General features: G+C 42.7%; 1 protein-coding gene across 5 annotated transcripts in view; it reads left to right on the forward strand.

Moving 5' to 3' along the window:
* The first annotated feature begins 1,749 nt into the window (after positions 1–1,749).
* Positions 1,750–26,441, forward strand: part of CDC14A (cell division cycle 14A) — a 190,771-nt gene continuing 166,079 nt past the window's right edge. For 4 of the 5 annotated variants that reach the window (XR_009345545.1, XM_059138137.1, XM_059138139.1 and 1 more), the window contains exons 1-2: positions 1,750–1,834; positions 20,114–20,204. Coding sequence is in view for 3 of the 5 variants with exons in the window: in XM_059138137.1 (XP_058994120.1) it covers positions 1,765–1,834; positions 20,114–20,204 (161 nt within the window). In the remaining 2 variants the exon portion in view is untranslated. Of the gene's footprint in view, positions 1,835–18,688; positions 19,301–20,113; positions 20,205–26,441 lie in introns of those variants that run through there. The other variant, XR_009345546.1, reaches the window with a different exon arrangement.

Raw genomic sequence — 26,441 nt, forward strand, 5'->3', positions numbered from 1 at the left:
GATCTCAAGTAGGCAGAGGGGCAGGCAGAGAGAGAGGGGGGAAATAGGCTCCCCGCTGAGCAGAGAGCCCGATGCGAGGCTCAATCCCAGGACCCTGAGATCATGCCCTGAGCTGAAGGCAGAGGCTTTAACCCACTGAGCCACCCAGACACCCCCCTCTTTTTTTTTAAGACAGCTTTTTTATGTGTGTGATTTATTTCCTATTTAGTTCCATGGTGGACATAGCTGATTCAGGTAAGAGCAATATGACCAAGTTGGGCTGTTCTAAATGGCAGCTATTAATTGATCTCACAGGGTGATCCTCAGACTGGGGTGAATTTGCCTCTCACCCCCTCCCCAGAGACATTTGGCAATGTGTGGAGACACTTTTGGATGTCACAATTAGGGTAGTGCTACGTGGTGGTTAGAAGTCAGGAATGTTGCTAAACATCCCACAATGCATATCAAACAGTCACCCATGACAAAGAATTATCAAGTCCAAACTGTCAATAGTACTAAGATTGAGAATTCGTGGCTGGTGGGTGTTAATCGGAATGTTATTATTTTTTTTAAAGATTTTATTTATTTATTTGACAGAGATCACAAGTAGGCAGAGAGGGGGGTGGGGGAAGCAGACTCCCTGCTGAGCAGGGAGCCTGATGAGGGGCTTGATCCCAGGACCCTGAGACCATGACCTGAGCTGAAGGCAGAGGCTTAACCCACTGAGCCACCCAGGCGCCCCAATCAGAATGTTTTTGGGAGAGAAACTATTAGGAAGACTTTGTTTAGCCTGATATTCGTTATTATTATGAATGGCTGACATTTACTGAGCCCGTACTATATGCCAGGCATTATGGTAAACACTTTAAATGGATTATCATCTAAAACTCTACAGAGTGGGTATTATTACTAGCTCTGTTTTACAAATGGAGACAGGTTTAGTGGGGTTAAGAAATTGTCCTAAGATCGTTTTGCTAACAAGTGGCAGAGTAGGGAATTGAACCCAAGAAGTCTGGCTCTTCACTCTTTACTACCACAAACAGTTAGCATCTCTATCTTAGAGGCCAAGCCCCCCTTCAGCTGTTCCTTAGCCCATTAGAAATCGCTTTCGTGACAGACTGAGCTGGCTCAGCCCACTCTCCTTCATAGGCATCTCCTGCAAGCCAGAGGGGAAAAAAAGGTTGACATGACAGTGTATAACTCAACCAATTTGGAAAAGAGACTTTAACCTTACCTAAAACATCAACACTTGGTTTATGATTAATGGTTCTCCCACATGGGGGTACAGCTGGCACATTAATCTGACCCAATTAAAGAGAATCAACCAAGACTGTTAGTCTTATCGAATTCAGCTACAATTGTGTTGACACAGAATAAACCACAATACTATATAAATAGCAGAATCGAGCCAACAGGCTCTGAGGCCATCAGCATTCATTATCTTACACTTTGGTTTTACTTTTCATTACTTTACTCTTCTGCTTTGTTAAGAGCTTCCGGGCAATTTTTGCTAAAAATTTAGGATCAGGTCACATTTTTTGTTTGTTTGTTTTTGTCAGTTGGTGTTTTCTGAAGGCAAAGCAGCAGTCATCCATACCTTTACTTGCATAACAGTGCGGGAAGACTCCTACACTGTAATTCGATCTAGTTCCTCGACCCTATAATCTAACTGATAGAACGTAATCGAACACTGTCTGCCCATGTGATAGGGCAGAATTCCTCTGTCTTCTCGCCTGAGTACAACAGGCTTGTGCCACCCAGAAGAATGAAAAGATAACTCGGAATATGTGGAGTCCTTATAGCCCAAGCGGATATCCTTATGAAGAAGAGGAAGTATGGGCCCCGCAAATTGCAGGTCAGTGTGGAGGGAGGGTGGTTTGGGCCCCAGTAGACTTCTGAAATGACTTGCTCTGAGAAATATATACGTGGATATCCACTTATATATGACTATAAATGAATGTATAAATGAAACGTGGGCTGTTTTATTTTGAGGTCCTAGAAGTATGTGTGGGTGTGGGTGTCTTTTTACAAAAAGTCACTTCCCTGGAATTTCTCTCTGGTGGGCTGACCGTGAAAACACCCCTGCATGCAGGGCCAGTAGTGGGTTAAATATCAAGAATGTTGATTTTTTTTTTCTTATTATCTCTGTAGTATGAACTGTTACGTAACGGGGAGGTTGGCAGGTGAAGCGTTTTTGTGGGGAGGTGCCTTTTTCCTTGCTTGTCATTAAGACTGGTTATTACCTTTGTCCCGTATAATTCGATAGATCTCACAGACACTGATGAATCACAGACCCATACCCCTGAAACAAATAATATATTATATGTTAATAAAAAATGTAAAAAAAAAAAAAAGATCTCATAGACACTATGGCATTAACCTCCTTTGAATTCCTGGGGAATGGCTGCCTGGCATTTTTTGTTTCTTTTGTTTTATTTATTCTTTTGTCCATTACAAGTTAGAGAGAGGTTACATATATTCAACTGAGCAGTAACACAGGGCGGCTACCATTTATTGACGGCAGTGTACCAAGGTCGGTACCGATCTGCCTTACATGTGCTCTCTCACTTCATCTGCAGGACGGGTGAAGTCTTACTGATTCTGTTACTTATTTACCCTCCTTCTACAGGGAAGTGAAGCTTTCTTAAGTAATAGGTTGGGTGAAGGCAAGGAGCTTGTTGGAAAGCAGCTAGACTGGGATGTGAATGCCAGTCGGCTACAAGATGTGTATGATTCACTCCTCTCCTCCACTGGGCTTCCTTCTTAGGCTCGGGCTTTAGCTGAAGAGTTGTGGCCCGTGGAGACAATGGAATAAGAAGTGAAAGAGTAAGAGTCGTGGGAAAGGAGTGGAGCTTTCTTCCAGAAGACTGATTAGATATCATTTTGTTTCTCATTTTTCTCTGCCGGGTTCTGCTTCTGCATTTCACAATGATTCTGAAACTGGCAAATTGCCCTAGGAAGACGGGTGGCACTTTCCGAATAGAGAAAACAGTATTTGCGAATTTCATTTTTAAGGGCAGACACTTAAAACGTTTTCCTAGTGTTATCGATCTCAGGCTTATTTCAGATAGAATTTCCTACCCTGTCCTGGTCTCATTAAAAGACAAATAGAAACTTAATTAAGACTCTTAATTAAGAGGCTTAATTATGGGGCACCCGGGTGGCTCAGTCAGTTAAGCATCTGCTTTTGGTTCAGGTCATGATCCCAGGGTCCTGGGGTTGAGCGCCCCGTCCGGTTCCCTGCTTCTTGGGGAATCTGCTTCTCCCTCTGCCTGCTGCTTCCCCTGCTTGGGCTCTCTCTCTTTCTCTTTTCAAATAAATAAGTATACAAATAAACAATACAATCTTTAAAAAAGAGGCTTAGTTACTACTGGTCATTGAGTTATAATTTCTATGCAAAATTTTAGATGTCTTTAGAAAGATGGTTCATAATACTTGGGCTTTGTGATCTTTACTCATACCATAAAACTATAGGAAAATAAGATATGTAGACTCTTGAGTGTTTTCTCATACTTCTTGACTCTTATCTGCTTTTGACTCAGCTGTTATACCTGCCAAATTTTCACCTGATTCATCTGCTAAAGGAGGTTGTAGGGTTGGTAGGGTGATAAGCTGGTGCTTCACTGTAATGTATAGTAACTGCTAATACTTATTGAACACTCAACTATCTGGCCCTGTGTGAAGGCTACGTACTTTACATCACATTATGTCATTCATCCTCACCGCACAATATGTGGGTATTAGTTCCATCCCCATTTTACAGATGATAAAACAGACACATAGAGAGGTTTGGAAGCTAGGTCAGATCACACGGTTTGTGACAGTCTGGACTCAGTCACAGGTCTGACTTCAAGGTCAGCATGCCCATCTTTGCCTCAATGGTGTCTGGGCTTCAGAGGAATGAGGGTGACATGTATGACAGCATTTTTTTCTTTTGTTTTCTACTAAAAATCTGAATGCTTTATTTTTAACCCTGACGCAGACTTAGATCTATAAGAAACACTAGTAGCCTTCTTTACTGCAAATGGAAGGTCGAGCGATCAGGAAGCACAGGTTTGTGCTGCCACAGTTTAAATGCCTCGGCCTGGTGTTAGAAAGTCTCTATTATTTTTCTAGTTTCATATCCCTGAACTTCCTTTCATGCACCCATTGCTCCAGCCACCCTCAGCATACCCCAGACATGCTTCACCTTTTTCTGTAACAAATTTGTCGAGGATTTAATACATGCAAGGCACCCCTTAAATTTGGGGAAATTTAAAGGAGAATAAACAGTCCAGCACCTAGTGGGAATAGTAGTCATCCGTTGAGATGCCTTTATTGCAGATTTTAGTATGATAAGCATCCCCAAAGAAAAGTACAGATAAGTTTCTATGGGAGCTCAGGAGAGGGAATAATGAAGTCTACCTAAGTCCTTGGCTTCTATGTCCCAGTAGCATTTGAGCTGGCCGTTGGCCAAGAGGATTTTGGCAGGTGGAGCTGGTAGAAAGGGCATCATGGAAGGCACTGAGCTCTGAAGGGCATGAGGTATCCAGGAAGAGACATCGTCCTGGCATGGAAGAGGACGGTATAAAATCAGACGTAGCGGAAGATGAGCTTGCAAGGTGTTGGTGGAGAGAGGGCCAAGGGCCTCAAGTTCCTGATAAGGAAATGTGGATTTGGTTCTATAGGCACAGATACCATGAAGCTCCGAAGAGCTTCCCAAGGCCTGTAGATTCTCTAAGATCTGCTGCACCCATCCTCCTTACTGCCCTTCTGCTCTCACTCCCTACGCTTCTCCCCTTCGTTCACTCAGCTCCATCCATCCTGATTGTCCGTGACTGCTCCCAGAATGCTCAGGGCTCACTGGTCCGCACTGGATGTTTTCTCTACCTGGAAAAATTATTCCCTATATATTTGCATAGCGCACTCCTCTTTTCTCTTTTAGGTCTTTGGTCAAATAACACTTTATCAGAGACATTCCTCTGGCTCCTGTTGACCTTAAAAGTAAAACAGCCTGGGTGCCTGGGTTGCTCACTTGGAAGGACCCAACTCTTGGTTTCAGTTCAGGTGGTGATCTTGCCGTCGCAGTATTGAGCCCCAAGCCTCTGGAGATGCTTAGAGTGCTCACCTTTTATCTTTTCAACTTTTTCTTGTCTTTTAAGGCCATGCGCCAAAGCATCACCTGGAATGCTTGTTTTAAAATGCAGATTTCTAGGGATGCCTGGGTGGCTCAGTTGGTTAAGCAGCTGCTTTCGGCTCAGGTCATGATCCCAGCGTCCTGGGATTGAGTCCCACATCGGGCTCCTTGCTCTGCGGGGAGCCTGCTTCTCCCTCTGACTCTGCCTGCCACTCTGTCTGCCTGTGCTTGCTGTCTCTCTCTCTGACAAATAAATAAATAAAATCTTTAAAAATAAATAAATAAAATGCAGATTTCTAGTACTTACCCTCTGATATAATTATGCTAATAATCCCAGATCACATGTTTAAAAACAGTAAGGTCTGTGTCATTTTCAGACTCTTATGTACTAGTCACAGACACTAAAACTCAAATGGACTCAAAAGGAGAATTTAGTGCCTCAAAAATAAAAATATATCATGTGTAGTTTCTTCCTTCGTAGTTGACCTAGCGATGTCACCAAGTCCTGTTTCTATTCCTCTCTCTGCTCTGCCTTTCAAGGGCTGCCTTTATTCTTGAATTCTACTTGGTGGCAAAAAGATGGCTACAGTTCTAGATGTTAACTTTTCTCCCCACATCATTCACGATTCAGCTTTTTGGAAATTGCTCTGGCACAGAATTTGGGATTCATTCTTGCTGTTTGGCCTGTTCTGCAAAAGACCTAAGGAGCCTTAAGGAGGAAGAAAGGGGCGGGCAAGTCCAGCTTGATAAATGGTTTATTAAGAGGATTTAGGGACAGAAGCATGTCTTGGGGATCTGCAAGATGAGCAGCTCTTCACCCCTGCACTCAGTAAGCTCCTGCTTTTAAATCCTAGAGCCTGGGTCCTACGTGCTAGGAGACCACTTGGAAGGAAATGTTTGACTCATATTCCTATCTCCAGAGCAGATCAAGGATGTTATGCCTGCAGGGTATACTTAAGGGTGTGGTTAAACAAGAAGAAAGAATGTGGTAGGGTCCTGTGCTCAAGAAGGCTTCAGGTGATGGAATGATTGTCATGGCAGATTTGTCCAAAATGGCGTGAGACTGGTTCACATAGGCCAAGACCATGTTCCTTAGTCGTTGTGACCATTATGGGGGATAGGATATGCCGAATGGCTAAGCCAGCCAGAACCCGTGTCTAGAGCGGAGGGGGGCGGCTGAGGTTAACGCTGCCACAACCACATATTTGGTAGTGGTTGAGGGGTGAATGTTTCAAAAGCAGATTAGGGTGCTATTGGAAGAAGAAGGGGAGAGAGAGGAAGCCAACGTAAGGCTAGCTTCATGAAGTCTTTCTCTTTTAGATAGTTGACTTATGTTCCCAATAAAATGTCCTGATAAAGCACAATGGTGTGGGTTGTTTTCTAGTCTCTATTTGGCAATATTTCCCCCTACCCCTTTCTGTATTTCTTTTCTTTAAAGATTTTATTTAGTTATTTGTCAGACACACACACACACACAGAAAGCATAAGCAGGGGGAGTGGCAGGCAGACTGAGAAGCAGGCTCTCCCTCTCATCAGGGAAGCCTGATGTGGAATTCCATCCCAGAACCCTGGGATCATGACCTGAGCCAAAGGCAGATGCTTAACTGACTGAGCCACCCAGGTGCCCCCCTTTCTGTATTTCAAATATTTCAAATATTCATCACTCTCCACAAAAGCCCTACCTTGTCCCGTTTCCCCCTTAGGTGATCCCAACTTCTAATTCATAAAGAAAATAGAGGTAATGAGAGGCAAGTATACCATTTCCACCCCTTGCCAATCCAATTCATGAACTTAAGTACATTTACTCTCATTCATACCACCTCCTTGCTAATCGTAGAGTTGGGGTTGGCAACCTACAGTCTGAGAGCTTGCCATACATTCTTTTTTTTTAAGATTTTATTTATTTATTTGACAGAGAGAGATCAGAGATCACGAGCAGGTAGAGGCAGGCAGAGAGAAAGGGGGAAGCAGGCTTCCCACTGAACGGAGAGCCCAATGCGGGGCTTGATCCCAGGACCCTGAGATCATGACCTGAGCCGAAGGCAGAGGCCCAACCCACTGAGCCACCCAGGCGCCCCTGCCATACGTTTTTGTATATAAAATTATATTGGGAGACATTTATGCCCATTTGTTTATGTATTGTCTATGGCTCTTTTTGCAATTCAAAAGGGTGTTGAGTAGTCGCAACAGAGATCTTCTGACCTAAAAAGCCTAAAATACTTATTATCTGGCTTTGTAAAGAATTTGCTGTTCCCTGTCTTAGAGAATGCAGTGATCTTCACGTGATCAAGGCTAATCTTTCTCATTCTTAATCTTGTCCTCTTCCATCTCTTCAGATCAGTCGGGCTCTCCATCTGGCCTTGGCCTTTGCGACTCCACTCTCCTCTTTCCGTCTAATCTGTCGGCGTGCTCAAAGACACCAGCCTTAAAACAATAAAACAAAACAAAACAAAGCATTCCCTTTGTCCTTCAACACTCTCACAGTGCCTGCCTTATCTCTTATTTTCCTTATGACCCAGGATTCTTGAAAGTGTTGTTTTCATGATCTCTCTCCTACTCACCTTCTAGTCACTTCTCAAACTGCTTAGTCTTACTTCTGTCCTCCCCGATTGTTGTTAGTTCATCAGTTAAACGAATCAGTTGATTTAATTAATTATATTTAGTGAATTAACTAAAACATTTGTTGGGGTACCACCATGTGCCAGATTCTGTTTTAGACTTTGAGGACACAATGGAGCCAAATTGGCAGAAGTTCTTGCCATTTGAAATTTGTACTCTAGAGAGGGGGGGGGCGGACATGGAACAAAATAAGTAAAATAACCAGTATGTCAGAAAATGGTAAGTGCTATGGAGACAAATCAGTAAGGGAAGGGAGACAGGGAGCACTGGTGGGGGATGAGAGGTTCAGATTTTAAAAGTGGTCGTGAAAAGATTCTCTGAGAAAATGACATATGAGCTAAGACTAAAGGGAGATGAGGGTGAGTCCCTCCCTGCCAGAGGGAACAGGAAAGGCAAGAGCCCTGAAGTGGGAATCTGTCTGGAATGTTCAAGAAACTGCAAGGACCAGTGTGGCAGTGAACAGGAATAAGGGGCAAAATGATAGAAGGTAGAGTTGGAGGGGTAATGAGAGGCTGGGTCCTGTCCCTTAGGGCTTTTTTCATGCCATTTTAAGACTTTTGGCTTTTACTCTGAATGATTTGGGACAGTATTAGAGGGTTTTGAGCCAAGAAGTGGTAAGATTTGACTTAGCATTTTATAGTATGTATGTATGTATGTATGTATGTATGTATGTATGTATGTATTGAGAAAGGGCATGTGCACGGGTCTGGGTGGACAGAAGGAGAGGGAGAGAGACTCTTAATTAAACAGGCTCCACGCAGAGCATGGAGCCCCACGTGGGGCTTGGTCTTACGACCCTGAGAACATGACCTGAGCCAAAATCAAGAGTCAGGCGCTTAACTGACTGAGCCTGCCCGGCCCACCTGACTTAGCCTTTTGATCCTTCCGCTGCTCTGTTAGGACTAGGCTGTAGTTAACACGGGCAGAATGAAGGAAGCTGGTCAGGAGATTGCTGCAGTTCTAGATGATGATGGCTTGGATATGGTTTGGTAGTGAAGAACTGTTCCAGTTCTGAATATACTGTGAAGGCGGCAGTGAAATCACCTCTAATGCAAAGACACTTGTCACTTCTAATTTTCTTTTTCTGTTATTTTTGACATTATGTACTCAACACCTCCCCTGGCTGTGAGAGAATTAACCTCCCCAGGAGGAGTCCTCAACCAATAGCTGGTAGGAGGTGGGAGATAAATATCAGAGCTCCTTTGCTCTTTGGGTGAACTGGGAGGCAAGTGGTTGTACACCATGACTCAGTGCATCCAGGGGGATCAGCTCCAGTTGCCTACTATGAATGGTGACTGGGTCTGAAGACACACAGGGTACTGGGGTTGCCTTCCCTTTCCTGCCCCATTCCTCCACTCTTTAGATGGCATTCTCGGCTCCTCCCAAACAGATGGCTCGTGCTTGATACCTTCTCCAGAATCTGAATCTTGTGGAAACTGAACATACACTACACTGCGCAGTCAGACATATTCTAAAAATTAATAAGGCCTCAGTGGACCCATGCTATGCTGTAAATATTGATTTTCAATTTACAGTTCACATATTTGCAGTTAAAAGCCCCTTCTTAACAAATAGTTTTGGGCAATTATAAAATGGAAAGATTGAGAAAGCTTCCTATTCCAAATAATCCTGAAGCTTTCCTTTTCCACCTGTGAAAATAAGAAATATATATTTTGTCTTCTTCCCATTTCTTTTTAAAAAATATTTATTTATTTATTTATTTATTTACTCATTTATTTAGAGGGAAAGCTTGCATGAGTTGGGGGAGGGTCAGTGGGAGTGGGAGAGAAAGAACCCCAAGCAGACCCCATGCTGAGTGCAGAGCAGGAGGCAGGCCTCCCATCTCACAATCCTGAGATCATGACCTGAGGGGAAATCAAGATCAAGAGTCTGTCTCTTAACGGATTGAAGCACCCAGGAGCCCCAGTGTGCTTCCCATTTCTGACACAGAGCTTCTAAGACTTCGGAATTTCCTGAAGGATAGGAGTGGCAGGAGCATCTTTGCTTATTCATAACAAGTCACACCTGAGTTTATGCTACGAGGTGATTCCTGGGGGGCTCCTAGGTTGCCTCAGGATGGGGCTGGTTACCAGAGGAACAGACCACATGATTAGAGAGTTGGAACTTTCAGCCTCATCCTACACCTCAGGGGGAAAGGAGAAAGTCTGGAGACTGACTTTAGTCACTAATGGCCAATGATAAAAATGGAAATCAGAAAGCTGCTGAGTTGGTGAACACATGGAGGTGCTGGCAGGGTGACACCCCCAGAAAGAGGAGGGAAGGTCTGAGCCCCTCCCCCATTCTTGGCCTTATGTATGGTTTGGTGGTTCCTGATTTCTATGCTTTGTAATCAACTGGTGATAGGAAGTAAAATGTTTTCCTGAGGACTGTCAGCTTTTCTAGGAAATTACTGAATGTGAGGAGGGGGTTGTGGGCACCCCCAATTTATAACCAGTTGGTCAGTACAGGTGGACTGGAATCTGAAGCAGAGCTGTCTCTCGGAACTGAGCCCTTCATCTGTGCCGTCTGTGCCGACTCTAGGTAGACAGTAGCAGAAATGAAGCTGGTGTCTGCGGAGATTTGGACAATTGCTTGGTTTGGAAAGCAACCACATATTTGGTGTGAGAAGTGTTGTGGATAGAAAAAGGAGAGAACCACCAAAACCTAAATTCTTTTAAAAGGGTATGTTTTCTGCATTTTTTTTTTTTTTTTTTTTTTTTTTTTTTTTTCTGCATTTGAAAGGCATTAGCACACTAGGAGCTTTGCCTGCTACAGGGATGAGAGCAAAGATCTGATTTCAGATCAGGTATATTCGTTCTACGTGGTTTCTAATCATGTAAAATCGAGGAAATTATTAATTAGACAGTAATACTCAGTGCTTTTAAGAGATTTTCCTTTTGGAGCACTTTAGAAAGTTATTCAACCTAGAATTTGAAGTAGATTATTTTATAGTCAAAGTAGTTAGGGACAGTCAACATGTCATATAAGAAATCAAGTAATTAGGGGCGCCTGGGTGGCTCAGTGGGTTAAAACCTCTGCCTTCAGCTCAGGTCATGATCTCAGGGTTCTGGGATTGAGCCCCACATTGGGCTCTCTGCTCAGCAGGGAGCCTGCTTCCTCCTCTCTCTCTCTCTCTGCCTGTCTCTCTGCCTACTTGTGATCTCTATCTGTCAAATAAATAAATAATAAAAAAATCTTAGAAAAAAATCTAGAATGTTTAAAAAAAATCAAGTAATTAAATCATTTGTGTTAATTTATTATTTCTAAAAGTTTTTAAAAAAGTTTTTAAGAAATCAAATGCTTACAAATCCTAATTTACTTTGTCAGTTAATTAAAATATTTTAATCAAGTGTAATTCTTGTATATCCTATTTTTTACATTTGCTTAGGGTCTTTGTACTAAAAATACTCTCAGTATAGAAGAAATATATAGTGTCTTATCCACATTTACCTCCAATATATGCAAATTAAATTTCAGGAATCTCAGACAGCTCTTCCCTTTATGCACCTAATTATGTTCTGTAAAAAAACAGGTGAGTTTGGGGCGCCTGGGTGGCTCAGTGGATTCAACCATCTGCCTTCGGCTCAGGTCATGATCCCAGGGTCCAGGGATGGAGTCCCGCATCGGGCTCTCTGCTCAGCGGGGAGCCTGCCTCCTCCTCTCTCTCTGTCTGCCTCTCTGCCTACTTGTGATCTTGTAATCTCTGTCTGTCAAATAAATAAATAAAATCTTTAAAAAACAACAACAAAAAACACAGGTGAGTTCTACTTTGTCTTTTTAATAGTGAAAGCAAAAAAAAAAAAAAAAAAAAAAAAAAAAAGAATGGAAGATCCTATTAAGTGAGCCAAAGTCTGTATTCTTGTTATAATTCTGGTTCTTTGAGGATTAATGGAGTAAGCTCCAATCTGTTTACAATTAGTTTAAATACTTCTCAGACTATTTCTGGCAATTTGAAAATCCCTACCTGACTAGGCTTTGCCTACTTAATATATTTCATTTTGGGGCCCCATTACCCTCTGGATAAAGTTCAAATTTTTAACCTTTTGTACCAAGATTCTTTTCCCTTTCCTCCCACTTCATTCTCTATGCTGGAGCCAAATGGAACTTTGAGCCAGCCTTTTCTCTATTGCATCCCGGGCTATGCACACCTCGTTCCCTCAGTCTGGGGCTTTGACTTTGTGTCTTTCTCCTTCCCATTTTCCTGCCGCCTTCCTCCCTCTATAGGATGGCTTTCTCCACCTGGTTAGCTCCTATTCAACCTTCAAGTCTAGGATTCTCTGGTGTTTTTGTTTGGGCTGTGTTCTTGATTTTATTTTATTTTTTATTTTTAAAATTTTTTAAAAAAGACTTCATTTATTTATTTGACAGAGAGAGAGATCACAAGTAGGCAGAGAGACAAGCAGGGAGAGAGGGAAAAGTAAGCTCCCTGCTGAGCAAAGAGCCCGATGTGGGGTCTGTGGGGCTCGATCCCAGGACCCTGAGACCATGACCTGAGCTGAAGGCAGAGGCTTAACCCACTGAGCCACCCAGATGCCCCATATGTTCTTGATTTTAATCCTAGCACTTGGCACAATGCTAACTAACTAACTAACATGGTACACAGTATTTGCTAAATTAATGGATGCATAAATATGAAAATGTATATTTGATGTTATGAGAAATAAAACATAATTATGAAGAGAGATATTTAATCTAAAATATACGTTGACATATTTTAGGATAAGCAGAAATTATTTTTGTTTATGTGCATGTCAAATTATTCATATCATGTTTATCCCAAAATCATAAAGACAAATTATACTTCAGATATACTCTGAAGAATGACATAGATCCTAATGTAGGAAGGCTTGGAAGGCCTTGGAAGACATAAAGTATATTTTTCCTCCATGGAAATCAATGCAAGTATAGGTGTTAATGACAACAGCAAGAATAACCATCAGTTCAGTGATTATACAGTATTTTGTGATTGGAAAAATCACAAAATACTGTAGTTTATGGAAAAGACTACTTTCTCCTGGAGTTGCTACACAGAGGTGGGCACCAGAAACCTAGAGTTCCAAAAGGGCATCAAGGGTCCCCATGGGAACTGCAGGGAACAACACTTGTGCCCCAGGCTTCTGGAACAGAACGATTATAAGAATGTGAGCCAGAGTGGGGGAATTTAGGAATCCACTGAGGAAGCCTGAATGGAGTCATGGGCCCCCGTTGCACTCTAGGGATAGTACCATGGCTACAAGCAGTCCGAAATGAAAGACAATGTTAACTTGTGCCTTGTGGGGATGTCGTCAGTTGATAAAAAGAAACTCTCTGTGAGTGTCTATTTTGCTTATGTTATTGGCAAGGGGTAACTTAAGCAAAAATACCTAGATCCAAAGAAATATAATAGTTTGAGTCTTGTGAATATCCGATTTTGGAAATAATTTTATATTTAATATAAGCTTTAACATTAATAACAAATATTTAGACAATGGCAGCACATCATGGTACTCTTATTTAATTCTACTATTATTCCTGTGAATTAGAAATTATTATAATATCTATTTAATGTCAGAGGAAAGAGTCTAAGATTATATACACAGTTGGTGATAGAGCAATACCTGAAGCCTGGCTTCTGATTATAAATCCAGTATTTTTCCCATGACTCCAGCTGCAAATGACTGCTTTACATATTGAAGTGATTCAGGTAAGTTCATTTCCCAACATTTTAATTACTCATTTATCCAGTCATGCTCTATATATTTTTAGAGCATCCATTTTGTGGCAGTTTCCTCATCTATAAAATGGCAATAATAATAGAACTTATCTCATAGGGAACTGATGTGAGAGCTGAGCTATAAATTGTGTGCCTGGTTTTCAATAAAACTTAATTGTTATTATTTTTCTGATAGAAACGTATACAGACTATAGTAGGGACATAAATTAAATGGGCATGTGAGGGAACATTGGAAACTTGAAACCACAATATGTCACTAAAGTGATGGTAATGAGGAGTGAGTAGTGGCACACAGAATATTATTTTGGTGGTGATGGGGGTGAGGAATGGCACACAGAATATTATTTTATATATTTTTGGAGAAAAAATGTTCATTTTTTAATTTCCTCTCCAAAAAAAGAGTAAGAATGACAAGTGTAGATGGATAAATTCTGCAAGTTTTGTTTAAAAAGTTTTATTTATTTATGAGAGAGTGTGATGGGGAAACGGGAGAGGGAGAAAGAAACTCCAAGTAGACTCTCTGCTGAGCATAAAGCCTGATGTGGGTTTGATCTTATGATCCTGAGGTCGGGACCTTAGCCCAAACCAAGAGTCAGATACATAATCAACTGTGCCATCTAGGCACCCCACATTCTGTAAGTTTTAAAACTGTATTGAGTGTTAGTCTATTTGAAAAATGTGGTAAATTGACCAGTAAGTTGAGCACCGTTAAGTTTATCAACCTAGCTATGGAACTTTCTTTCACCTTCTAAAAATTATGTCATTCTTTACCAGCTGCATCAGTCAAGGATAAGATGATTATTGAATTGAATTTTTATTGTTAATGTTCACTAAATTTCTCAAACTATGTTCTATAGAATAATGGTCATGCTATTAAAAATAGACAATTCAGATTTTTAGAGAAGCCATATGACAACAAGAGATAATGCAACATCTCTTATTTTTCCATTCTGAGCTTAAATTATTTCAATATTTTCTCTAAAATCTTGAAGGAAAGATATTTGGCATATACATTATTATTGCTTGACATTTTATCATCTCAAAAGTTTAAGAACCCATGAGCTAAACAATGTAAGATGAGCTAAGTTAGGAGAGAATTGAGAAAAGATTATTGGTATTAGCGCAAATAATGAATACTGGTCTTATTTCTACCACGAGTCAGCTATGTGACTTCAGAAAATTAATTACCCTGGGCCATGGGGGTAATTAATTCTTCTTCTCTTTTCTTTCCTCTAATTGCCCCATCATTTTTTATGAGTGGAATATTTTGTAGTAGCTCTCCATGCTACCCAGCACTCTCCCCTCCAATCCCCAGGTAGGGCCTCTGCTACCTTAGGCTCTGCCAGGGTGTCTGTTTGAAAACTGGAACTAGCTGATCTGCCAGGTCCTTCCAGGTTCTTACCATCTTTGATTCTGGTTTGGAGTTCTTAAACATGCATTGGTGATCAATGTGATGCAGAATATGGCTGGGTCAGTCCACGATTTTAGCATCTGTGGGCAACTATTTCATGGTCACTTTATCTACATATTTTTGGTATTCTGATTGTTCTGTAATAATAGTTTGTGATTGTAACTATATATATGTATAAAGCTAAAGATTACTTTAAATTATTTTGGCACCTAGCAAGGAATCAAAATATTTAAACAATTCAAATTACTTTGAATTTTAAATTACTCAGAAAGATAGGTTTCCTTGTTTCACAGTTAAATTGAAAATTAATTTTTAGGGGCGCCTGGGTGGCTCAGTGGGTTAAGCCGCTGCCTTCGGCTCAGGTCATGATCTCAGGGTCCTGGGATCGAGTCCCGCATCGGGCTCTCTGCTCAGCAGGGAGCCTGCTTCCTTCTCTCTCTCTCTGCCTGCCTCTCAATGTACTTGTAATTTCTCTCTGTCAAATAAATAAATAAAATCTTTAAAAAAAAAAAAAAAAAAGAAAATTAATTTTTAGAAAGAATTCAAAGTACATATTCTAAATATTTTTTTACTTATGACTGAAAAAGCAACTAAAAGCACATTCCCATTATATATTCTAATAAGAAATGATGCTTTGAATAGTATAATAAATGTCACAGTTATCAGGTCTTTGATTAGCCTAAGCAACTTTTTCCTTGTCGTTCTCCAACAAGAGAGAAGAGTGTCCTTTTTTTTGCAGTTAAATGATAAAATTTGGTTCTTTTACATTTTTCATCACATTTGTTCTCATCTGAATCTTCTATCAGTGCTTTTTTCTGATCTTAGAACTAGTCACACTAAGTCATCACTGGCCTGCATTCAGTTCTGGAACACAATTTATAAGGGATATAGACAAATTGGAAAAGAAAGTCACTGGACTTGAAGCCCTGCAATTTTAGAAAAGGTTGAAAAAAATGGGGATTTTAATCTAGGGAAGACTATGAGGAAGCCGTGGCCCAGAGAAGCTGCCTTTGCATTTTTGAAGAGGTGTTATGTGCATGAATGACTACGGGTGTTCAGTATGGCCCCACCAGCCATATTTTGGTGACATATTTTGAAGCTACCTCCTAGAGTGAGTTTTCCAGTTCTGCAGGTACACACACTGGTCCGTACACTGTCTCTCAGTGTGTGAGAGACAGGATTCAAGTGATGTTTGTAGAGTTACTGTTGTTGAGACACTTTTGTACTGACCTGCTAGAATTCTCTGTATAACATTACCTTCCTTTTCTTCTTTGAGTGACATCTTAATTTTCTCAGTATTTTCTTTATGTGTGAAATGACTTTCTTTATTGTTGTTTAAAATTAAAGTCATTTCCTAATACTTTTATTAAGTTGGATGATTGGAAAAAGTTTCTTCCATTATCTTCCTCCATTGACTGAAATCATGCCTTTATTATGAAACTGCAGCCCATAGGAACACTGACCTCAGGATAATTGAGGGAATAAAGTGTTTTATGATGTCACTAGAACCTTGGCGTGGATGTGTGCTGTGCGTGCACTAACTTGTTTACAGTTTTTCTTGTAGAATATTCCATATCTTTTATATTGTGCAGATTTTGGTTTAGAGAGATTTGATTATACTGATAATCACTTATTTGTCTTTTGTGCAACATTAAAATATTAGAAAGTCCTTAAGAATTTCATTATAATATCCATATTGTAAATGTGATAAAGAAAAAGAAAGTTTTTCATTTTGAGTTCTTAATTTTAAGAACTTCTATTTATTCTGGTCGTAATTCACTTTTCATGACCAAGATTTCTGAGCCAGAGAATTATATGAAAGGTTTTTGTAAATTCATTTTAGAAAATAACAAGAGGAAGTTCAGTTAACGTTGCTTTCTCTGAAAATGCAGATTTAGAGTTCATTTCACTAGACTATATAATGAAATTAGAAGTTTATGTGTTGTATGAGAATTGAACTTCTTTTTTTCACTCAATTTTTCTAAAACAGTACTGGGATGAGAGGTTTTTCGGAAATTTTGCAAGTGAATTTAGATTCTACACAAATGTTAAATAAGCAAATTTGGAAACAGATTACCACCGCTGAATTCAGACTTCTGAACAAAAGAGTTAAGTTTACTGAGACATTCATTTGCTTTCCTTTGCCATCTTTCACATGAAAAAAACTGTTAGATATTTTCAATACAATAATTTGATTTGGCCAACATGGTTGTTAACACCAGATTGTAAGACTGGGGTAATATCAGGAAAAATTCAAGTAATTGTATGAGCGAGGACAACATATTTGAGAGATGTTTTCCTCTTTTAGAACTCCATAGCCATTGCCAGTGGCCTGTAAGACATGGAACACATCTCAACACAGAACACTCATTACAATTCATCTTTCAGGACTTTTATAGTTTCAAAAACTCTTGAGATTTTTTTTTTTTTCAAGTGAAGATTAGAGTATAGACGGTGCTGTTTGGGTATACGGTATCAGAGGTGCTCTTTAATGATTCTTCCAGCTTTACATTTTTGTGGTCTAAAGAACTGGATGTTAGGTTTTTCTTTTTACTCTCTTACAAGGACATGTTTGATTAGAATTGAGATGTTCTATTTTTTCTGAATACCTATGAAATACATCCATATATTTTTCTTATTCTAGCAATGAAAAAAAAAATCAAACCAATCAGGCTTCCAAAAAGCACCTTCTATTTGCTTTCTGTTACAGTGTCGCTTTTTGGAAGAGTTAGCAAAGCTGACTAAAGGGGTTAAGACCAAGGAGTTGAGTTCTCCACGCTCGCCTCAAAGCGCTCCTTGCAAGCTGGCGGGGCGGCTCTTCTCTGGTGCGCCCCCTTTCTCCCGAAGGCGGGCGCAAATCCCTCTCCGGTTCTGGAGAAACCACTCAGGGCGCATGCTCTTCTGATGATGGAGCCGTAGCGCCATTTTCATATCCAAGGGACTGTCCTCTAATTAGGCGCGTCCGCAGGGCACCCGGCAATAAAGTTGTTCAGTGTGAGGAGCTTCCCAGAAACAAGACAAGGGCTTTTTTGAGACGACCCACTCCCTGCAGCGCTTCAGCGAAGACTACCTAAAGAGATTCTTTTGTGTTAATTTCCCCCCGTGTTCTAGTGGCCCTCTCCGGTGTCGCCTGTTCCGCCGGTCTCGCTCCCTCGCCCCCCTCCTGAGCCGAAGCAATGTAGATGTTAGGCATTTTGCGCCCGCAGTGGTGGCCCCACTGAGAGGACGTGGGGGGAATCGGATGGGAACGTTTCCCCCCGTGAGAACAAAGCACAAATGATACAAAAGTCAGTGTGTGTAGAGGAAATCGGTACATGTTCTTTGGAGCGGGGAGGTAGCGCTTCTTTTAAAACTTTATCATTTTTTAAATAAAGATGAAGATCCGTCAGTGGTGGAGGGAATGCGGAGTGCTTGAAAGATTTGCTAATAGGAGGCTGGGCCGGAGATCTGAGGTATTAAGAGAGTGTGTGTGTGTGTGTGTGTGTGTGCGCGCTCGCGCGCTCAAGAGTTTAGGAGAACGTGGGTGAGGGCGAGAGAGAGACGGAGACGAAAAATTTAAGAAGGCTTAGTGGGTGCAGAAAAGGGGGCGCCGGCGCATCCTTGCCAGTGAAGCCGAAAGAGCGCCCTTCCCGACATCTACTCCCTACTCCACCGTTTCATTCATAAGTTTCTGGTCTGGAGGCCCCGCCCGGCTCCCCTGGGCCCAGAGCCCCGTTTCCTGTACAGCAATTGGAGGACGGCAACAAAGCCTTAGCAACCGGCTCCTAGTGACCCGCGGGGCGCCTGGTAACTGGGGCGCGGGGCCCGCACCGAGAAAGGAGCGGGGCTGTCCCTTTAAGGGATGGCCGCAGAGCCGTGAAAGTGGAGGGGGCTGAGGGAGGGCGGGGAGGAAGGTCTGAGGGCGGACCTAGGGGGAGGAGGAGGAGGAAGAGTTGCTGCTGAAAGGAGGTGGCGAAGGAGGAGCCGGAGCAGCTGCTGCCAGCCGGCGGGCACCAGAGTCCTGCCCGCTGTCGCACGAGTAGCCACGGGCGCGATCGGGGCCAGACGTCTCCTCCTCCATGATCACTTTGGGAGCGGGGGGAAGACTTTGCCCGGCTGTGAGACCTGGTCTGCGTTTCCCTGGCGCCGCGGCGGCGGAGCAGCGGCAGGAGCCGGGTCCGAATCGGAGCGGCCACAGCCTGGGGCGTGTGCGCCCCGCGCGGAGCGGGCTCGGGTTCCCCACGGAATGTCCCCGGGGCGCCCCACGCGCTGACCCCCCAGCCGCCTCCGCCTTCGGCGCCTGCTGCCTCTCTCGGGCGGGCTCGGTGTTCGGGACTGCAAGCTTCCCGGCTCCTGGGCAGTGGGGAAGCCCCCGGGGGCGGGTGACCTCAGCTGGCCACGACCTAGTCCTCCCCCGTGCGTATCTCGCTTAAGATGGCAGCGGAGTCAGGGGAACTAATCGGGGCTTGCGAGTTCATGAAAGGTGAGCAGCAGCCGCCCCGCATCCTCCAACCCTCCCTCGCCCCCAACTCTTCACTTCTACCCCTACGTCCCAACCGCTGTCTCCGGCTTTCCCCGGGCCCCTGGTGTCCTGCAGCCGCTGCGCGCGCTCTCGTCCCCTCTCTGTACTACCTTCTCCCCGAGGACCCCCTGCTTCCGGCTTCTCTGTCTTTCTTGCGTCCCTGGTTCCCTCTGCAGCTCCCTCGGATGGCCTTCCCGCCCGGTAATGGGACAGCGCCGGTTTCGGTCCGGCTTCTGCACACAGCAGCCCGTGGGGATCCTGCTCCGGTTGATTTTTTCCGTCTCCTTTATCCTGCTCTTGATCCCTCGGTTTTCGGGACACCCCCCCCCCCCCCCCCCCAGTCACACCTCCCTGTCTCTTCCTCCCTTCCTCTTCTTGAAGTCTTCGGAGCTGCAGGCTCGCCTCTCTTCCCCTTCCGCAGCTGCTGAGGTCTGGAGATGTCTGAGCCAAACTTGCATCTCCAGTTCTACGGGTACCCCCAGCTTCTGTCCGCTCCTGCTGGCCTGAAACTGGGGAGATGTGGGAACTCTGCCCCCACCCCCAGCCCCTAGCTGAGTGTCTCATTTGGGTCCCCTTCTCACCTCTCTGTTGTGCTCTTGGGTCTCTGGGTTTCTGGGAGAGATCAGGTTTCTGCAAGAATTCCACGTGTTACTGGGGTCTTTAAATAATGGGTAGCAGTTATTATTTTGATCTTTCGTGTATTATCACCACTCTCCACGTTCAGCTGCCCTACTTCTCATATGTTTTCTCCCGTCTTTTAAACTTGTCTTTCAGATCGATTATATTTTGCTACTTTAAGGAATAGACCAAAAAGCACTGTAAATACCCACTATTTCTCCATCGATGAGGAGCTGGTCTATGAAAAGTAAGTTTCTATTTTTTTTTTTTTTTCTCAATCTTTTAGCCTGTTGGCTCTTTGGTGAGGGAACCCTATGCACCTTTATGGCAGTTTTAGTCACGCCCCCCCCCCCCCCCCCAAGTGGTGTAAGTCACAATACCATTTTTTAAAGACTCAGGTGCTTGGGGAGAGGTGCAGGCAAAGTTAACGTAATGTGAACCTGTCACCACCCCACTCCTTTTAAACCTTTGTATTAGCTCTTCTTGCCACCACCACAAATTGCAACTTTCTGTTACCTAACACTCCCCAGAGTAGGACCAGGGAGACTCTCTGTCCTTGCTAGCCACTGTAATTGGCCTGTGAATCAGCCAGGGAGTATTTATGGGGCACCCACAGAGTACAGGGAAGTGTGTGTATTAGGAGCACTTCAGCTTTCCAGTTCACAAGGCTTCTGTTGTCTCGCAGGATGTTTTTGTTTCTGCAGCTCGTTTTTGGAAAGTGGGACATGTTTGGCTGGAGGTAGCTGTACCCACGTCTTATCTATGAGTAAGGTTTTACCTGTGTGAGAAATTATTGGGTGATTTTCTTTGGGTGCCCCCAAGCTTCAGAGTATTACTTTCTTTATCTTTGAGGAAGTGGTATGGGAGTGCTGATTTACTTTCTTCGGTTACTTTGCCTCTGTGGGATTAGGATTTGAGAGTGTAAAATAAGAATAGGGAACTGTTTTCTGTGAAAAGCAATTAATTTACAGGGAAAGGATTATCTTAGTACTTTTAAGGGCAGTAAAAATTTAATTAAAGAGAGATAAACCTCCACTCAATAAAAGCAACAGATAATAAAGAATAGGAAGGCTGAACTGACTTGAGTGTGTTCTCCTTAAAAGAGCTGGTGTTGCAGAGTAGTCCAATATATTTTAACTTAAACATTTTAATTTGACTTTTGTTGTTTAACCAAACATGCAATTACCTGAACAGAGTTTAATGAACCATAGTGAGCTTCCTCGGACTTGTCACCTTAAAAGGGATTTTGGCTGATCTGCCTAAGGATTTATAGGTACCACCCAGGCATTTGAGGAGTGAAAGTATTCTCCACTTTTAGGAGCATTATCTTTTATTTGAGGGCAAACCATCTTTAACTGTCCCTTCACCATAGGGATTCTTGAAACTGGGGTCTTGGGGAATTTCTCCTAGTGGTGCTGGAGGCAGGATGCTTCTTGAATGGCTGAAGGCTGAAGTGGGAATGAAAGAGCCCTTTGCTGCTGCTTATGAATGCCCAGAGTTGCGGCTGCAATGAGGTCTAAATCCGTGGTGTCAGATTACAGCTCTGCCCCTAGACAGAATGGAGGACTGCCGGGCCTGCTCCCTGACCCGGGGTACCTGGATGACATCACTGCTGTTTATTGAGTGTGCACTCTGTTGTTGGCAATGTGCATTGTTGTGGCTTTGTTTTCATGAGGTTAGGGTTTGTGGACCTCTTGTGCGTCTGAGGCTAGGGACTGTGGATGTGTCACGGTGTTCCATTCTGTAGTGACTGACATGCCGGAGGCAGTTAATATATCACGGAACAAGCTTCTGTTGTTGAGGTCTGAGTTACCTCTTTAGGGATGGCTAAGTGGTAGATCTAGCAGGAATTGGCCTTTAACCACTAAACACAGTTGCTGGATGGTTTTTTGATTGTGGTATTGAGCATATGTGAGGAACTGTTTTTGTGTATTTTAGGATAGGGTGACAAATCCCATTCCTCCTACATTTATTCTACTGTATTTCTGGTGTCTTATAAAGAAAGACTCGCTGGAGAGACCATCCCATTTCTATTATAAGTTTCGATGTCTTCTGAAACTATGATGAGGACTCCAGTATGGGCAGAGCATACATTTCTCTTGGTTTGGACTTGCCCAGCTGCCTTGCCACAGCGGTGGCCATGGTTCTGATTAGCCGTGATTCCATCTTTTTTGTGACCCCACCCCCAACATATTACTCATGGCTAGGTGCTGGAGAGTATGGCGATGATGAATGCACATAGGACCTTTGAGGAGCCACAAGCCTATAGGGAGAATGACAGTAGTGCAGTGAGCAGTACAGATAGAGAACTGTCTTCAGGTTAACATAGGCCCTGTGCTAAGAGGAGTTCCCAGGCAGGTGGAATCACATTTGGTTGAAGTGTTTAGAAAAGGGCTTCCTGGAGGACTTACAGTTGGCTTGAAGGATGGACAGAGTTTTATCAGGAGAGATCCCAGAAACAAGAAAGCAAGGATGAGAAAGGAGGCTCCAGAGTGGGTTCAGGGACTAGTAAGTCCCCCAGTTTACCTGGTATGTATTCAGGTCCCATGGGGGTGTGCATTACGAAGTTGAAAAGTTAGCAGGGTGTAGACTGAATGGCGGGGTGGGGATCTGCCGTTTCATTGGAAGCCTTTGGACTCCTGCATGGTTTTGGGGAAGTCCATGGTATGACCAGAATGGAGCTAATGGCAAATAATAGCAAACATTTACTGAGTGTTTAAATGTATGCTAGGTGCTGTTCTAGGTGTCCCACAACTTTTTGTTTTCACAACAATTCCATGATGCCGGCGCTGTTATCATCCTTAGTGTGCAGAGATGATGAGAGTTAGGGTACAGAGAGTTTAGGTAACTTACCCAAGGTCACAGAATGAAGACGTAGCAGAACTGGAATTGAAAACCAGACCCTCTGGTTCTGAAATACGTATATCTTCTCTCAAAAAGTTAATATTATAGTATCATCTAAGATGGGTTAGTGGAAGTAGAAGCCCACTTAGAAAAATTCTAGAATGTTCAAGGGGAAGAAATAAAGGCCTAGAGTAGGATTGGTGGCAGTGGTGGTAGAAAGAAGAGCTCTGAATCCATGTGACTGGCAACAGATTAGGTGGGTGAGTTGGGGGTTGCTGAGGCAAAAGAGGAGGCAAAGAAGTCCTTAAGACTACCTCGGTCCCAGGGAGCCTGCCGGGGCCATTCACTGAGCAAGAAGTAGTGTGGAAGAATTGGGATTAATAGGGACATCAGGCATTCCATTTTGATCATGTTGAATTTAAGGAATTTAAGGGTTATTACATAGACTTGACGTTCTTAAATTTGGGGAGTTTTCCCCAAAGAGTTGATAAAACTGCGAGAATGGTGTGATTTGGGGGAAGACAGAGGAGATGTCAAAGTCCGTATTTCACAGGCAAGGCTAGGAAGAGAGGAGCAAGGGAAGAGGAAATAGAGAAAGAGGTGGACAAACGGTGGAGAGAGAGAAGAAAAGAAAGAGGGGCAGAGGCCTGGGAATTCATCTTGGCAGCACTGCTGCTTTGGGAAGGGTAGGGCTTCTACAAAGCCCCTGGAAGCATGTATAGTAACCTGTGTTCTCTCTGTGGAGGATGTCCTGTGGGGAGAAAAGTCTTGACGGTCAAATCATACTGTACACCTCTCCAGGGAAAGGAGTGTGTTTACATACATTATTACACAGGCCTTATACAGCCTCATAACTGTGTACTTACTCACTGAACATATAAATGAAATGCCACCTCTCTGGCTAAATTATCACCTTGGAAATGCAACTATTATTTTTGAATCAGGAAGTAGACTCTAAATATTAGGCTGTCGGTCCCCTGGACGCAGCTGTGTTTTGCACAGGTGGTTAGTTAGTTCTAAGAGGAATGATAGCACTCCATGATTGTAATGGCAACCTTCTGAGAAGCCGGTAGAGAAGATTTAACAGAGTAGCACCATGAGGTGAGGTGATTTATTAGAAATGAAAGTCTGACTTTTCTGTGTGATTTTAATACAGAATTTATCACCTTAATATAAAGGCCTGAGCAGTTTTAGTAAAATATGGTTGGTAAGAAAGCCATACATTTATCCTTGGGTTACGATTTCACAGATCAGGATTAAAATTAGAGTATAGGCTAACACACCCGTGGGACAAAAATAGCCCAATAAAAAGGGAGCCTTTCAAAGATTTATCTGTATTTGATTAAGCTACAAATAACACGCAGCTCTCCAGAAAGGCTAATTCTTTGGGTTTTGGAATGGGGCCCTGTAATCCAAATAGAGGCTTACTTTTTATAACTTGGCTCACATATTTTTGGCTCAAAAGTTAGCGAGATGAAATATGTTAATTGTTGTAACCTTTGTATGCCCCTCCTGACTATGATGATGGGAACAGGGTTGGATGTTAACACATGGAAAGCGAGTTTGCTGTGAAGGATCGTGTAGAGGGTCTGCATTTCCAGCCTTGTCCACTTTTATCTTTCCTCTCACTATGTTTGCAAAGGAAAGGTATTGAGAATGCAGGAGAGAACTTTTCATGGACATACTCTGGGGACTGAATATTAAGCAGTTTCTGAAGTGACTTGAAGCATTTCGCCCACTGTTTTAGTATGGAAGAATGAGCAGCCTCTAATGAGGACTAATTAGCTCAATTGAAGATTTAAATAATTTAAAATGTTCAGTTTTCATTTAAACTCTATTAAGGCACCCTGATATTAATGCAGCCAGGGATTCTTGGGTAAATAATGTATAGAAGAATGATTTCTTTTATAGTCTATAGAAGAGGTATGAGTCAGAATGTGGATTAGGACATCTTTGAGAGAAATACAGAAAAACTTCCCTTGCCTGGAAATATTTGTGGGAATGGAGTGAGAAGGAACTCTTTTTATTTTTGATTTTTGTTTTCAATTTAGTATGTGGCAGGGGTGCCTGGGTGGCACAGTCCTTTGGGTGACTGTCTCTTGGTTTTGGCTTGTGTTGTGATCTCAGGGTCATGAGATCAAGCCCCTTTTCAATTCTGTGCTGAGAGAGGAGGTGGGTGGAATTTCTCTTTCTCCCTCTGCCTCTGCCCCTCCTGCTCGTGCTCTCTCTCTCTCTAAAATAAATAAATCCAAGATATTTCAAATAATATGGCAAGTAGGTTAATTTAATGGAAAGGCTAATGCTTTTTATGGACATGCTCAAATATATGATCTTATAGCATCTTAGGGCCATCATTTGGTGCCCCAGCTCTCATTATCAGTTGCTATGATAGTGAAAGAAGAGGAGATATAGTTGAATTTTGGAATAAAAAGCAAATCATAACAATAGCTTACATTTATAGTCCCGTGCCAGGTAGTGTTCTTGTGCTCTGTATGCATTCACTCAGGCTTCAGAAGAACCCTAGGTGCCATTATTATGACCATTTTAGAGATGAGGAAGCTGAGGCTCAGAGGTCACTGAGCTATAGTTAAGTTGTTGAGCTGAGATTTAGGCTGTGGGTATTTGGCCCTGGAGTTCATGATCTTAGGCTTCTAGCAAGCTCCCAGTTGTCTTGAGCTGGAGGCTGGTGGGAAGGGTGCAGAAGGGCTTCGCCCCTCCCTGGCAGGCCTGGCCCTTCTAACTTGAGCGGCGATGGCTTTGGTTAGAAGTGAGCTGCTGACAGTGTGAGCACCGCCTTTATGTCTAGGCCGTATCTAGGAATATGTGCTGGTAATGAAAATGATTTTTCCACTTCCACTTTTGTGGGTGTAATTTTGCTTCCCCCCCCCCCTTTCAGTGGACTAAATAAATTAATAAATAAATTGAATTAATTATCATTCCATATTAATAAGATGGATGAAAACAAAAGAAGCCCAGCTTCTGAAAACTTCTTTTGCAGGCTGTCTAGTGAAATGTTGTTGGTTCTTAACTGTTGTAAGATATAATCGTTTCTACATAGAATTCTCCTAAAAACTCAGAAAGAAAACTCTAGCTTTAAAAGATGACGTGTTTACCCCTTTCTTCTCCCTTTCTCCTTTCTTCCATCCTAATTTTGCAAAAATAACCCAGCAGTGTTCAGTGCTACTTTTCTTCTCCTCTATTTTGAACATGTAAGTTTTAGGTGTGTATGTATGTGTATGTGTATATATAACCACCAAGAGTACCACATAGTATATGTGATGAGGAAATGCACATTTCTGTGTATACATGAACCAGCCAGTTCTCAATTCAGTGGCATACTAGAATCAAATTTTACTTTCTAGGTATTGATTTAATTGAATACTTGCTGTGCACTGATGGTGCAATCTGTTGGGCGGCCAACTCTTGGTTTCAGCTCAGGTCGTGATTTCAGGGTCATGGGGTTGAGTCCCGAGTCAGGCCTCCCACTCAGTGTGGAGTCTGCTTGAGTTTTTCTCTCCTTCTGCCCCTCTCCCCTGAGTGTGTGTTCTCTCTAGAATAAATAAATAAATCATTAAAAACATACTTGCTGTTTTGACTTATTAGACCTTCATAGTGGGTAGTCTATCTCTAATCTTCATAA

The sequence above is a fragment of the Mustela lutreola genome, chromosome 10 (genome assembly GCF_030435805.1).
Source record: "Mustela lutreola isolate mMusLut2 chromosome 10, mMusLut2.pri, whole genome shotgun sequence".
Taxonomy (NCBI): domain Eukaryota; kingdom Metazoa; phylum Chordata; class Mammalia; order Carnivora; family Mustelidae; genus Mustela; species Mustela lutreola.